Source organism: Chironomus tepperi, unplaced genomic scaffold (genome assembly GCF_022539635.2).
Source record: "Chironomus tepperi strain 1889 unplaced genomic scaffold, CSIRO-AGI_Ctep_v1 contig_257, whole genome shotgun sequence".
NCBI lineage: Eukaryota > Metazoa > Arthropoda > Insecta > Diptera > Chironomidae > Chironomus > Chironomus tepperi.
The window spans coordinates 438,779-451,503 of record NW_027226379.1 but is presented as its reverse complement, the minus strand read 5'-3'; the positions used below and the strand labels follow the sequence as shown (position 1 = coordinate 451,503).

The 12,725-nt window shown below is 33.7% G+C and overlaps 2 protein-coding genes across 6 annotated transcripts in view; both read right to left on the bottom strand.

Annotated features, from left to right (window-relative positions):
- Nucleotides 1-11: 11 nt before the first annotated feature.
- Nucleotides 12-5,101, bottom strand: LOC139091586 (pickpocket protein 28-like). The gene is made up of 4 exons (XM_070641729.1): nucleotides 4,885-5,101; nucleotides 3,291-3,390; nucleotides 1,428-2,657; nucleotides 12-1,035 (listed from the first exon to the last, which is right to left on the bottom strand). Exons 1-4 carry the CDS (start codon nucleotides 4,916-4,918, stop codon nucleotides 771-773), a joined length of 1,629 nt encoding a protein of 542 aa, XP_070497830.1. The 5' UTR covers nucleotides 4,919-5,101; the 3' UTR covers nucleotides 12-770.
- A 4,023-nt stretch (nucleotides 5,102-9,124) lies between these two features.
- Nucleotides 9,125-12,725, bottom strand: part of LOC139091623 (1-phosphatidylinositol 4,5-bisphosphate phosphodiesterase epsilon-1-like) — an 88,871-nt gene continuing 85,270 nt past the window's right edge. For all 5 annotated transcript variants that reach the window (XM_070641768.1, XM_070641766.1, XM_070641765.1 and 2 more), the window contains exons 16-17: nucleotides 12,100-12,254; nucleotides 9,125-12,042 (exon numbers count right to left, since the gene is read on the bottom strand). In XM_070641768.1, the coding sequence (XP_070497869.1) occupies nucleotides 9,507-12,042; nucleotides 12,100-12,254 (2,691 nt within the window). In that variant the 3' untranslated portion in view covers nucleotides 9,125-9,506. The remainder of the gene's footprint in view (nucleotides 12,043-12,099; nucleotides 12,255-12,725) is intronic.

Genomic DNA, 12,725 nt, shown 5'->3' with positions numbered 1-12,725 from the left:
ATGTTGAGTAGTTAAATATTTTTAATGGATATGGATTTATTTTGGGATATTGTCAATTTTTGAGCAGGATATTGGTATTAAGTAGTGTTGTCCAAGTTGTGTGTCATGTCACACGTTTGTTGTAAGACACGATCCATACCACACACGGCATGTGGTTCATGGCATTTCTAGTGTGTCACAGCACACAGTTTGGACAATATTGCTATAAAGTAATGATTTGTCGATCCTAGAAACAACACTGAAGCTGATTTCTCCAGTTATGGTACAGTATATCATCATATAGATGCACCACTAGTTCGATGCAGTGGCACAACACGTGTGACAAATGTGGTACTACGGTACGACACGGTTTAGATACATCACTTGTATGGTACAGGTATATCACTTCGTCATACCCGGTGTGTCGCTGTACCGTACCAATGGTTTTATGTTGTACCGTACCAACGTCGTGACGCTGTACCGTGCCAATTGCGTGACGCTGTACCGTACCAATTGTGTGACGCTGTAACGTGCCAATAATGTGCGTATACCATACTTTACCGTACCAGCACCAGAGAAATCGGCTCCAGGTAGTGTGTCTGGAATACTCTGTTGATTCTCAATGCACATGCTAAGTGCTCCCTAATGTAGATTTTATCCGTATATATCATTCTGATAGAACATAGTCTAACTCTACCTTTCTCCTGATTTATATCACAAAGTTACAAGTCTAGTCAATTTACAGTACACTTTAAAATATAAGAATAATTCATCAGCATCACCATACATTTCTAAAATCTCTCTATTGTAAGAGTTCCTTCAGACACTCTCTCCGATTCCGTCTGTTTCTTCTTCATTCGCTTCTTTATCTTCCTTATAAAGTACACCACAATATGGTATAAAATTTCAATGAACGAAAGAACCGAGCATCCCATAAAAAGACCTAATATACCGCCAGAATTTGATAAGAAGTCAGTCCAGCCATAAATTTCATATCTCTTAAGTCGACTGAAGTATGCATCTTTAAAGTAAATGTTGAGATTTGCGTAGGAGAATCTAATGGATGGAAATTACAGAAAAAATAAAGGAACAAAAAAGTTACAAATGTACTCGATAGACTTCAGCGCATTTTTGTCTCAGCGATCAGTAATTTGGATCCAATAATGGAATTTATCATTTAACGGTTTTTGAGAATTTTAATTTTCTAACGGTTTCTAAAAATTTAAATTTCTTAAAGCAACGCTTTAAAAAAAATTGTTTCGGTTTATAAAATGAAAAATCATTAATTAACATCCAAAGATATGGATTTAGGGTTCCAATTCAATTGGTACCGGATGTCTGGTTGGCCAGATCTCGAGCCTCATCCAGCCAGCCGAACAAAGTGTATTATTAAGCCCCCATTTTTCAAAAATGCGCTAAAAAAATCAGAAAATTTCAAAATCACTCACTCATCCTTAACAGCATCATAGTCAGTCTGTGAGATTTCAACATTGTAACTGATTGATGTGCATGACGGCAAGCAATTACACGAGACCATATCCTCTATAGCCTTCTTTCTCGGATCATTTTTCGTTGCTTTACCATGCTTTATATCTCTCTTTAGTTTTAGTTCCATTAGCTTTTTTTGTGACTCTTCTGTCGTATAGTTTAGTTCCGCCTCATGGACACACTCAAGCATTGAATTGTCACAAACATCTGTGTCATTTGAGTGCGGCATCGAGAACTTAACACAGCCACATTTCTTCATGACATAATCAGCTTTACATTCTAAATCGCAGTTAGCTTTTGAATAAATTTTATAAAATTTCAATTTACGTTCCTTGATAAAGTAACATCCACGTTTATCAGGTAAGTAATTCTTTGTGTCTTTCGATGAGTATATCATGTCTGGTTTAACAATCAAGTTTGTTTCACGCTGAAATGGTACATTGTAAAATTGTTTTGAGATTTGTGGCGACTCAACGGGCATGTGTAATGATACCCGGAAGCCATTGATGCCGGATACACATGACGAGCACAGCATTGTGGATTTAAATTTAAACTGAATTGATAAGCCTGATTGAAGTCCCGCTCCCATAACTCTACGTGGATAAATGTTAATCTCTGAGGAGTCATAGTCTTTATCAAGTAACCATTTTGATTTATTATTATGCTTTGGTAGATGTAAATCAGTATGCATAACTTCACTGTCGATGTAATCTTTAAAGCTTAGCATATTGAATGTATAACAAATGCCAACATCTGTCAAGATTTTATCAAACATTTTGTCACAATCTTCAAATTTCCATGATGCATATCGACACTTTTCAAATATATCAGCTTGTGTAAAACTCATCTCATCCAATAATTTGATTACATTGATATTGTCTGTACGATTTTCAGCTTTTTCCTCATATGCGAGATTATCACAGACATGAGACATTGCTGTGATTCTTTTAGACTCTTCCGTTGTGAATATTTGATCTTTACGATTGATTACATCCGTCATATTTAATTTATTACAGTTTGCTTTCATTTCTGGACAAATTGTTACAGCCGGAAATGGGATGTTAAAGGTTGGTGATAGGAGCTTTGATTGTGACACCATTACTGGCTTTTCTTCACGTTTTTCATAAATTTCCTTCATATTTTTAATGCAGAATGTTACAGATATTACGAATACTGAGATCCAGAAGACCCTATGAATGATAAGATGGATGGATATTAGATAACTGAAATGTAATATTAGATGAAAATCTTCAATGCTTGTGTCAAGTCAGTACTGCTTTTTGGTTGCAAAACCTGGTTCGCATCTACAGAGATACAGCAAAAGCTTCGAGTTTATGTAAATGGCTGCTACAGACGGATTATCAGAATCTAGAGGAATGTCCATCGAATCAAGTTTTATTGAAAAGAGCTGGCCAGGAGGACATCGATCGAGAAGTACAATTGCGTAAATATGGCTGTGACCTGTGTCACATGTGTGACCTTTGTCGCTTTGTCACACGACCTATGTCGAACACCTCGAAAACGGAAAATTGTTGAAGCTGGGGGAGGGACACAAACTTGCTATACCGCCCTTGGTTGGAAACCACAAGGAAAAGTCTTCCTGGTGCTCCAAGAGCAACATGGCGTCGGGCGGTAATGAAGGAGTGCCAGTTAGATGTCAAAACTGAGAATTTGTGCAAACTTTGAGATTCGGCTAGCAATAAAGCTCGGAGCATGTATCCAGTAAGTAAGTAAGTTACATAACTGGAACTCCTAATTAAGCTAGCTTTGTAGCTGTAAAAACAACAGAACATCTAAATTGTAGAAATTATTAATTTTCTTACCTTTCAATCCAGTGCTGCTTCTTCCCTCCCAAATATTTGATTCCATGTATTGTTGATTCTTTGGAGTAATTATCGATCAGCTCCCATGGGACTGGAACAGCTTTACAAAATGAAATTTGAAATTTCATTGTTAATTAATTCAAAATTTTAGACAAGTAAGTAGACTTAACGCTTGAAATATTTAATCAAGTCTAATTTTATAAAAGTCAGAATTAAAATTTCATATCATTTAGGATGTTAGTCAGCAAACATAATTCATGTTTTTGGGCATTTTTTTTATTAGCTTAATCATTAGTTAAGACTATTTAATACATATATGCTCTGGTATAGTCACGGCCTATGATTTAAGCCAAATCAAGCTCAAAATAAGAACCACTTGCCGGCCTGGTGTGCCAGATTTTGGATCAAATAACAGACTTGTGCCATTCGGAACGATTAGAATACCTGGATCAGCTAACGGTAGTTGATGTTGAATTTTTATTACCATTATTGAAGCTGAATTTTGAATAAAAATGCTCACTGCTCAAAAGCTACTGAAACATTGAATATCGTCGGACTGATGCTTTTATAGAAATTTCAATCAATGGCTAGATGAGCATGCAATTATTGGTGGAATGTAAGGAATTAATGCAAGATCTATGCTTCTAACATGTCAAACATTAAGCTAATTGCAGGAGAGGAGTTATGTCTGCCGAGAGGGGCTTTGACCCTCAATCTTCAACTTCCATATTCTGATATGTTTATATCCCTATCTATCTCTATAATAAGGACTGAAAGTCTGTGACAAACATGATTGAATGAAGCCACATTAAAATAGCTTACACGCATCCGAATATATTTCACAATTATATACACTTATTATTAAAATTGATAGTTAATGGAATCGATAGAATCAGAAAAGCTTTGTTATTTAATAGTCAACAATCCTGATTCTTCTGAAGCTGATCCTGATTAGCAGACTGGGATTGATTATCCATAAATAATTATTAACCATGCAATACCTATTATTCCGAACAGCACAACCTCTAACAGGCAAAGAAACTGATTTTAGGTACCGAAGACACAGAGGCGTAGCCTGGGGGAGATTTGTAGGCACTCTCCCCTTTGAGAGTTGGAAACCCGTTAAATTTGGAACGTTTTTTTTATTTTTAAAGTTTTTGTTTGATTTTTAAAAAAATTTCAAGAAAAACGGTCGGATATGCACCCTGAACGCTCTTTGGCTTTTAGGGAATGTGTTCCTTAAGACAACGCTAGGTTGCCATATTAACTGTAAGACGCAAAATTGAACGCCACTTCCATGACTCAATTCGACCCATTATGGCAAAAAACGGATTGCTGCCTTGTGCCGCTCGGGAATGTTACAATAAACAACTCAATACCTTCCTCATGAAGAGGTTCCAGACTTCGTCTAACTATCGGCATTTTACTATACGAAACTACTTGAAAATTACACGATATTTTAAAAAAGTGATCTGCTTTCACTGAATGAAAATTAGAGACTAAAGAGATTCTTCACCCTAAATCTCATTTTTCGCATGTTTAGATCCTATAGCCAACTAAATATGGCTTGGCCATAAATTTCGTATTTCTTTACCTTTTGCTGAATATTTTCTTTTGAAAATAGTCATGATTTGTTTATTGTAAGTTTTTCTAAAAATCGATCCTGGAACTAAACATCCAATTTATTCTTATGTTTAAATATATTTCCTTTAAATTATCTGTTTAGAAATATTTATATTATTTTAAACTTCTATTTCTTCTTAAATGCACAGCAAGACTTCATCAATATTCACTTCATTCAATTACTCTTTATTTCACAACTTGATGATAGCAGTTAGTCTGATCATCTGTGGAAATAAAACAGTAAAATCTCTCAATTTCGAATATATTCAAATTGTCAATTACTCATTAAGTTAATGAGGCAAAATATTATCAAGAAGCCACATTCACACTGTTAAGTCAATAAACAGCAACTGCCTGCTGAAGTATTTAAAGTGTCTGCTTATTTGGAATGCTCCAAAAAAGTTCACCTTACTTCCATTATGCACTTACTATCTGTTACACATTTATCAACACATTCTCAAAATGTTGCATAATTTACTGTACATAAATTCAATTGTTTTTCTGCATTAAATTGCTGCTGTGTTTGTGGATATGTCGATGTAGTCATCAATGATAATGCGAAGAAGACAGAAAGAAATAAAACTTGAATTGCTATAGCAAGCATTTTCGATAAGTATCTGGAAGTTTTCGTTAAATTATGCGGACGATGCAAGAAATATTGTGTTTCTTTAAGGTTCTGTTAGGATAACCAGATCAATGTTTGGTTGAATTTTTTCAATCATTTTGGATGAAGTGAATTATTCTCAATTTTAGATCTTTAGTTTAAGTTTTGAATGAGAATTCTTGTCCTTGGCGTGTAAAAGGTGATTCCTGTTCAACCTGACTGGCGTGAACCGGATTTTTCCGAATTCATATTCTAAAACCACGAGCCTTTAGAGTAAAAGTGAAAGATTTATTGCAAAAATTGTAGATAATTAACTAGGCTACGTAAAAGAACAGAGCCCAAATAGCACAAGTCGGTCATCAATCAATTCAAAATTCGGCTCCATGCCTGCAAGACTCTAGAATGTCTGATAGGGGGTTGTGGATAGAATTTTTGATCGGTCAACCGAACAGTGCTATTCGGCGATTCATCAATACTTCAAAAATGATGACAGGAATCACAGCTTGAAAATTTTGCATCTAGTACAAAAACTTAAATAGACAAAATCAAATCAAATCTAAAATTCAGAATCAATTTCTTTGCAAATCATTCGTCATGCCACCTTGCATTTTCCATTACTTACCTAAAACTTCACACCTGATTGTGACTTGATTGAGACGTTATCCAACAAATTACAAGTGATTGAACCAATATGACTTGCATAAACTTGCTTGATTGCAATTGGTTTTACATGCAATTCTTTAAATTTGTATTTGTTCATGTTGATCTACGTCTTATTTTCATTAAATTTTTTTTGCTAAGAATTGGTCATTTAGTCTAGTTCAAAGACCTTACTAATAATTCTCATATTGTTTTTCGCGTAATCTCAATTGACAGAAAACCTTTAGTAAAATCGAAACCGCAAACGGTACATGGTTATTTTCATGGCATTTGAACCAAAGTATTTATAACTGGAGGCTTCATCTATGTGTGTCGCGGCATACAGGTTGCCCACCACTGTTCTGGTCGAGGGATATCATCAAAGTGCGCCATGAAAAGTAAAAGATTGCCCACAACTGATGTTAATATATCTTAAAATTGAAAAAATATCCTTTGATTATCTTGCATCTTCCCAATAAATCTTAAAGTTAACGAAAATGAAGATTCATGCGAATAAGAGAATTTCAATTTCAATCAAAATCTACTTCAAATGTAAATAAATTTCCTTGACATTTAATTTCTTAAGAATCTCTTTAGACATGAAAATAATGAAAATCATTGAAATTGAATCATTTTAAAGGAACAGAATTTTCATCACGTGTGTGACAAAAAAGAAGTAGGAAATGCGTTCAAATGTCATGATTTTTCATGTCTATTGAGACTCATTTATGTTAAAAATGTGAAATCCCTTTTGACATTTTACCGTCAATATATGATGTGTTCAAGTTCAACGAATATTTTTGATGTCTTTTTTTTGCTTCTTGATGGTAATAAAAATGAACATCTGACTGCTACGCACTTTTATATCATCTTGAATGAATGCCTCTACAGTAGTATTGAGGAACACAAAAATGTTCAATTTCATCGGCATTTACAGGTGTTTTTTTCGAATATAAAACTTGTACATTTCAATGCATGATAATAAACAACTCAAAACCATCAGAATGCTATAGCATTGTTAGTGCTCTGACATACTCGAAATACCGAAGAAAATAATCTTAAAAATTTATAAACTCTAGAAAGGCTTCTTCTTAAACCTTTTATTGTCTGTTTTACAAAATTGTACAAAATTTCGATTATTTTTAGATTTTATGGGTATTTGTTGTTCATTGCTTTGCACTTAGACTAGTCTGATCTGATTTTAACTACGGGCATTAAGATATAGACATAAAAACATCAATAGAGAACTGTAAAATTGGCATTATCGAATATTTTTGAAGTTTATAAAGATTACACAACTGAGTTGGATGATTTGAACTATTTTCTGTAAAAGATAATTTATTAGATGATATCAGAGCTTGATGCTGACTCGGATTTTTTATGGAAAAGGCGGCACAAGTCGACTCGACCTCGAGTTCTAGATGACATTTAAAGAATACTTACCGAAATGTCTTGTAATGATTATGATTAGTCTCTTCTGGTCCACTGTAATCGTAGGACGTTTATTAATAATTTGAATGAGCATCTGCTCTATACAGAGAAACCTTAATAGTACTAATCGGTTAATTGAACAAAAATCTGACATAGGGATCGACGTGGTTCTGACATGGTGTTGAATTTAAACCAAATCCGGCACCAAATTTGAGACACGCCGGCTTTAAGCCGAATTTTTAGGAAAGTTGCGTTTGTTGCAGCATTTTAATTCCCTAGGGCTGTTTTGAAGCGTAAAGCACTTACGAATAGTTAGTTAGCCGATGTTAAGCTGCTTGGTGTAGTGTTGATTTAAGTGCTTTATGCTTCAAAATGTGTCTTGTAGTCTCCGTTTCATGCTTTCTTAAATACTGACTCTAATCGTATTTAAGTTTTCTTATTGATTTGACCAGCGTGGGCCTTCTCATATTCTAATGTCAAACACTGCGAATTCGAGACGGCTCGACTATGGATTTGACTTGCATTTAAAGGGCAAAAACTACGAAATCGCTCCATCCAGCGGAATTGCAATGAATTCGCTTCAGTTTGAATGCAAATATTTCAAAACCGTTACAAAACTGTCAGAATTTTCGAATAAATTTTTCGTGAAAATTTTCCTGAAAAACCTTGAATTTCTTAAAAGCATAACCTGAAATTTAGCAAATTAAAAACCCCCAATTCTTTTTTTATTTTTAGAATTTTTCTTTAAAGTTCGAAAAAGGAATTTTTTTTAACTTTTTTTTTATTCATTTATCATTTTAATGTTTCTCATAATCACAAAACTGTTAATAATCATTTTTGTTTTTTTTTTCTTGTATCATTTTCTTATTATTTTTTTTCTTTATTATTCTTATTAAAATTAAAAGAACTTTTCACTTTATTTTTTCATCTTAAACTTTAATGTTCATTTTTTTACTATTCATTAAAAAAATATGTTTAGAGAATAAACCTATTACTTAATTTTTTTTTATATCTTCATTTAATCATGATTTTATATCCACTTCCATCTTTTTCACTTTCTAATTAATCAGTACAACAACAACAATGTAAAATGCGAAAAATTTTCATTTAATTAAAAAAAGTTCTCTTTATCTTTGTGTGTGTGTGTAGATGTGGGTAAACAAGAGAGGGGGACCCGTTCTGGATAGAGAGATTTGGGTAGGCACAGGGGTGTAGCCAGAAAAATTGTACTAAGGAGGTCCGACCGTTATTTTTTGAATTTTTTAAAAAATAAAAAACCGTTACAAAATAAACGGTTTTTCCAGAGTTGCAAAAAGAATGCCTTGTGATAGGCAAAAACCGTACAAATTCTTGATACTTTATTGGTTTTTCCTACAAAAGCACCTTTTGCAACCCTGGGTCTTCCTGTGAGGTCCAAATGCCCTCCACCAGAGTTGCAAAACGCCATACAGGCAAAAACCGTACAAATTTTGTAATTTGTATGGTTTTAAAAGGTTAAAACGAACAGTTTTTCTGTGACCATACAACTTACGTAAGAATTTGTACGGTTTTTTCCTGTCACATTCATTTGCATAAAAAACCATATAAATTATCAATAATTTGTACGGTTTTTGCCTGTTTTTGTAAGAAAAAACCATATAAATTATCAAGATTTTGTACAGTTTTTGCCTGTCACAGACATCTGTTCCGCAACTCTGCCCCCACTCCTAGCTATACCCCTGGATAGGTAGATAGTAGTCTAGAGAGGAAAATGATGTGTTTTTTTGTGATTTTTCACATTTTTTCTTTATAGATTATCTTCATACAAAAAGAGATGTGTATGGATGTTGTGTGTATATATATAATGAAATGTTATATTCATTGTATGAGATTTGTATCCTTTATCTCATGAGATAATAAATCAAAAAAAAGAAAGGAATTCAATTTTTCCATGATTTTATTTTCTTCATAGACATACGCTTTAATCTCGTAATTGTTGATAAAAAGTCATCTTTTGATTCCTCTTCTGATAATGTTTCACCCTCTGAATAATGCGATCGATGATGATGATGATGTGTTGATGAATATGTATAATCCATAAATTGATCGGGGCTATATTTGTGCTTTGTTTTACGTTCTGTATGTGAGTCGGCTGATTTTGCCTTGATACGTGATGTTGTTGGATCACTGAGCATCGATTGTATTGGAAATTTTGATGGACGAGTTGATATGCTGATACCTTTACCTTTATCGACTGATTTAACTTTTCTTAATATTGATGGTGTCGATTGTCTCTCTTGAATAATAAAACGTCCGAGTGTCTTCCAACTTGCTTGTGTCTTGTAAACATTTTCGTCCTGCTGCATGAGTCGTTGATGTACAGGCGTATTTGTATTATTTGGTTGAATCTCTTCCAATAAGACAAAATTATTTGGATTATCAAAACGTCGAGCTTTTAATAAAGCTTGCGCTAATACGTCTTGTGCTGTTGCCTTTAATGGTACTCTTAACATTGCATAAGGTATATCCGGTGATACATTATATACACATACGACAAAATGTTCAACATTTTCAATCAATGCTAAGTCATTTGTGGATGACTGTGATGTTCCTGTATTTAACGTTGTATGGAGATTATCTTTGGCATATGCTGTTGACATGTATTCTGATTGTCGATCTAAGGCTGCGCCAACTCTACGTACTGTACTTAACCATGCACGACTACTTGGATCATCACCAATTTTTTTTAATATAAAACGTCCTTCACCTTTCCATTTACCTTGTGCCTGTAATGGCTTCTCGGATGCATCAAGCATCCGTTGCTTTGGTGGCTGTAAACGATCTTTCTTCTCCCATGATGGAAAGACTTCTTCAAGAAGCACAAAATCATTTAGATTTTCTAATGGTATTCCACCTTTTATTAAAGCTTGTTGCAGGACATCCTTTGTCGTACTTTCTTGTATAACTTTTAATATTGTATATGGCTCATCAGGCGTCACACCATAAACAGTTAAAAAGAATGTTTTCCTTTTACCTTTATCATTATCATTATTCAATTGATTATTTAATAGTTTCGATTCCATTGCTGATAAATTTGTCTTTACACGATCAAGTACCGTCTCATCATAACAACTATCAATTGTCTCTTCCTCAATTCTCGAATAAATAAAAAGTGATGCCATATTTAATAATAAATTTGTCGATGAACGTAAACAAACATGACGATAACCCGAACGTAACGATTTAATAGACATAACTCGTTGTGCTAACATGAATCCACCATCAGAATCATAAACAGCAAAACGTATAAATGCTAAATCGATGAAATTAACACGAAAATAAAATGTCTCATTCCATATAGGATTGAATGCATTACGCATTATTGCTTTTGTTTTACGTTTACAACAATCACCTGGTATACCAATAATTTCTATTTCAATATAGGGACTAGATAACAAATTATTTTGGTTCAAATATTGTCCACTGACAACATTTATAACAATTTGTGTCGTATGTAATCCATCAAATTCTTTTTCAAGTGGATTAAATCGACGATACATTAAATGTGATCGATTCCACATTATAGCTGGTTTACATACATAACCATAATTATTTGATTGCTCAAACATTGCACGATTTATATGCATTGGTAAATCTTCCGTTTGATAATTTAATGCGACCATTTGCATACCAAAACTCCAAAAAAAGACTGGATTAAAATTTGATGAATCAATACGTAAACCAGCCGGATAAGTTCTTATCAATTGTGTCTCAGTATGTGCTATAACGGCTAACGGATGTTTACGACATATCTTCTTTGCATTTGCCTCATTTATCGATGCGCATTGATAGCACGGATGGTTGACATTTGCATGTGGATATTTTTTATGGACTGTAACATTATTCGTACTACCAATTTGATATGATGTTGATGCTGATGATAATGTCTCTTGTTCACCTGATGTATTTGATTCTGTTTCAGCACTCGTGTCAGCTGTTGTTGTTGTTATTTTAATATTTGAACCTGTCACACTTACTGATGATGTATTTGTTGTTGTTGTTAAATTTGTTGTCAGCGCAATCGTTGTTGATGATGTTGATAGTGGTGTACTGGTGCCATTTCTTTGATTTAAATTATAATGTATCCATGGATTTAAGCCACGAAATTTTATCGCCTGAACATATGTCACTAAATCAGATAATTCACGTGCTATCTGATTACTTCGCTTCTTTGATCGCTCTTCCATCTCCAATTTTCTCACATTTGTTGTAAATGATGTTATACTATGTCGTGTATATTTATCATCGATTGATGAACCCCATATATTGTATGTTTTATCATCAAAATTATCAATATCATCATCATCCTCATAATCGCTGTCTTCAAAGTCCTCGTTTAATGATCCAGCTGAACTATTTGATATGATTGAGCTTGCACGTCCACTTAGATTACTCTGATGACGCATGTATGGACTTCTACAAAATATTAATGGATATAAATTTGATTTAATTGTGAGAAATGACATATCTTACCTTGGCGAACTTATGCTGACCGGAACATCAACTAATATCTTCTTATTCTTAACAATTATTCTATGTCGCAATTGTTCAGGTGTTGGGAGATATGGCTCTTCCGTAAAATCAATATCGAACGTGAATTTCGTCACGAGCTTATCACCAAAAACGGTCTATATTGATAAATGACAGAAATATGTTGATTAATAAGAAGGTTCGTAGGCTAAAAAATGACTATGCTATAAATTTTGAATGATTGTGGAATCATTTTGATCAATTGAGGGCTGCTTTACTCTCAATTCATTCAAGGATCTATGAAATATTGTGGTAAAATTGAATAAGAAACAGATGTAAATGGATGTGATGTGATATCCATTTACATCAAATGGATATTCGATGTTTTTTTGATGTATGATTTGAAAGCATTTGGGACTTATTTTTAGAACAGGAGCTTAGGTATTGAGAAGTTGGTGATGTTTATGGAGTGAATCAGAGTTGTAAGCTGTCGATTTGCTATCAAGGTATCGCTTTTGGGTAGGTGGCTATAAGAAGGCTAATTTGTTTGCCTTTTCATAGATAATGTCTAGAAAAAGAGCTCGTAGCAGACTTAAAAACTCCTGGAAGAATGCTGTCGATAGAGACAG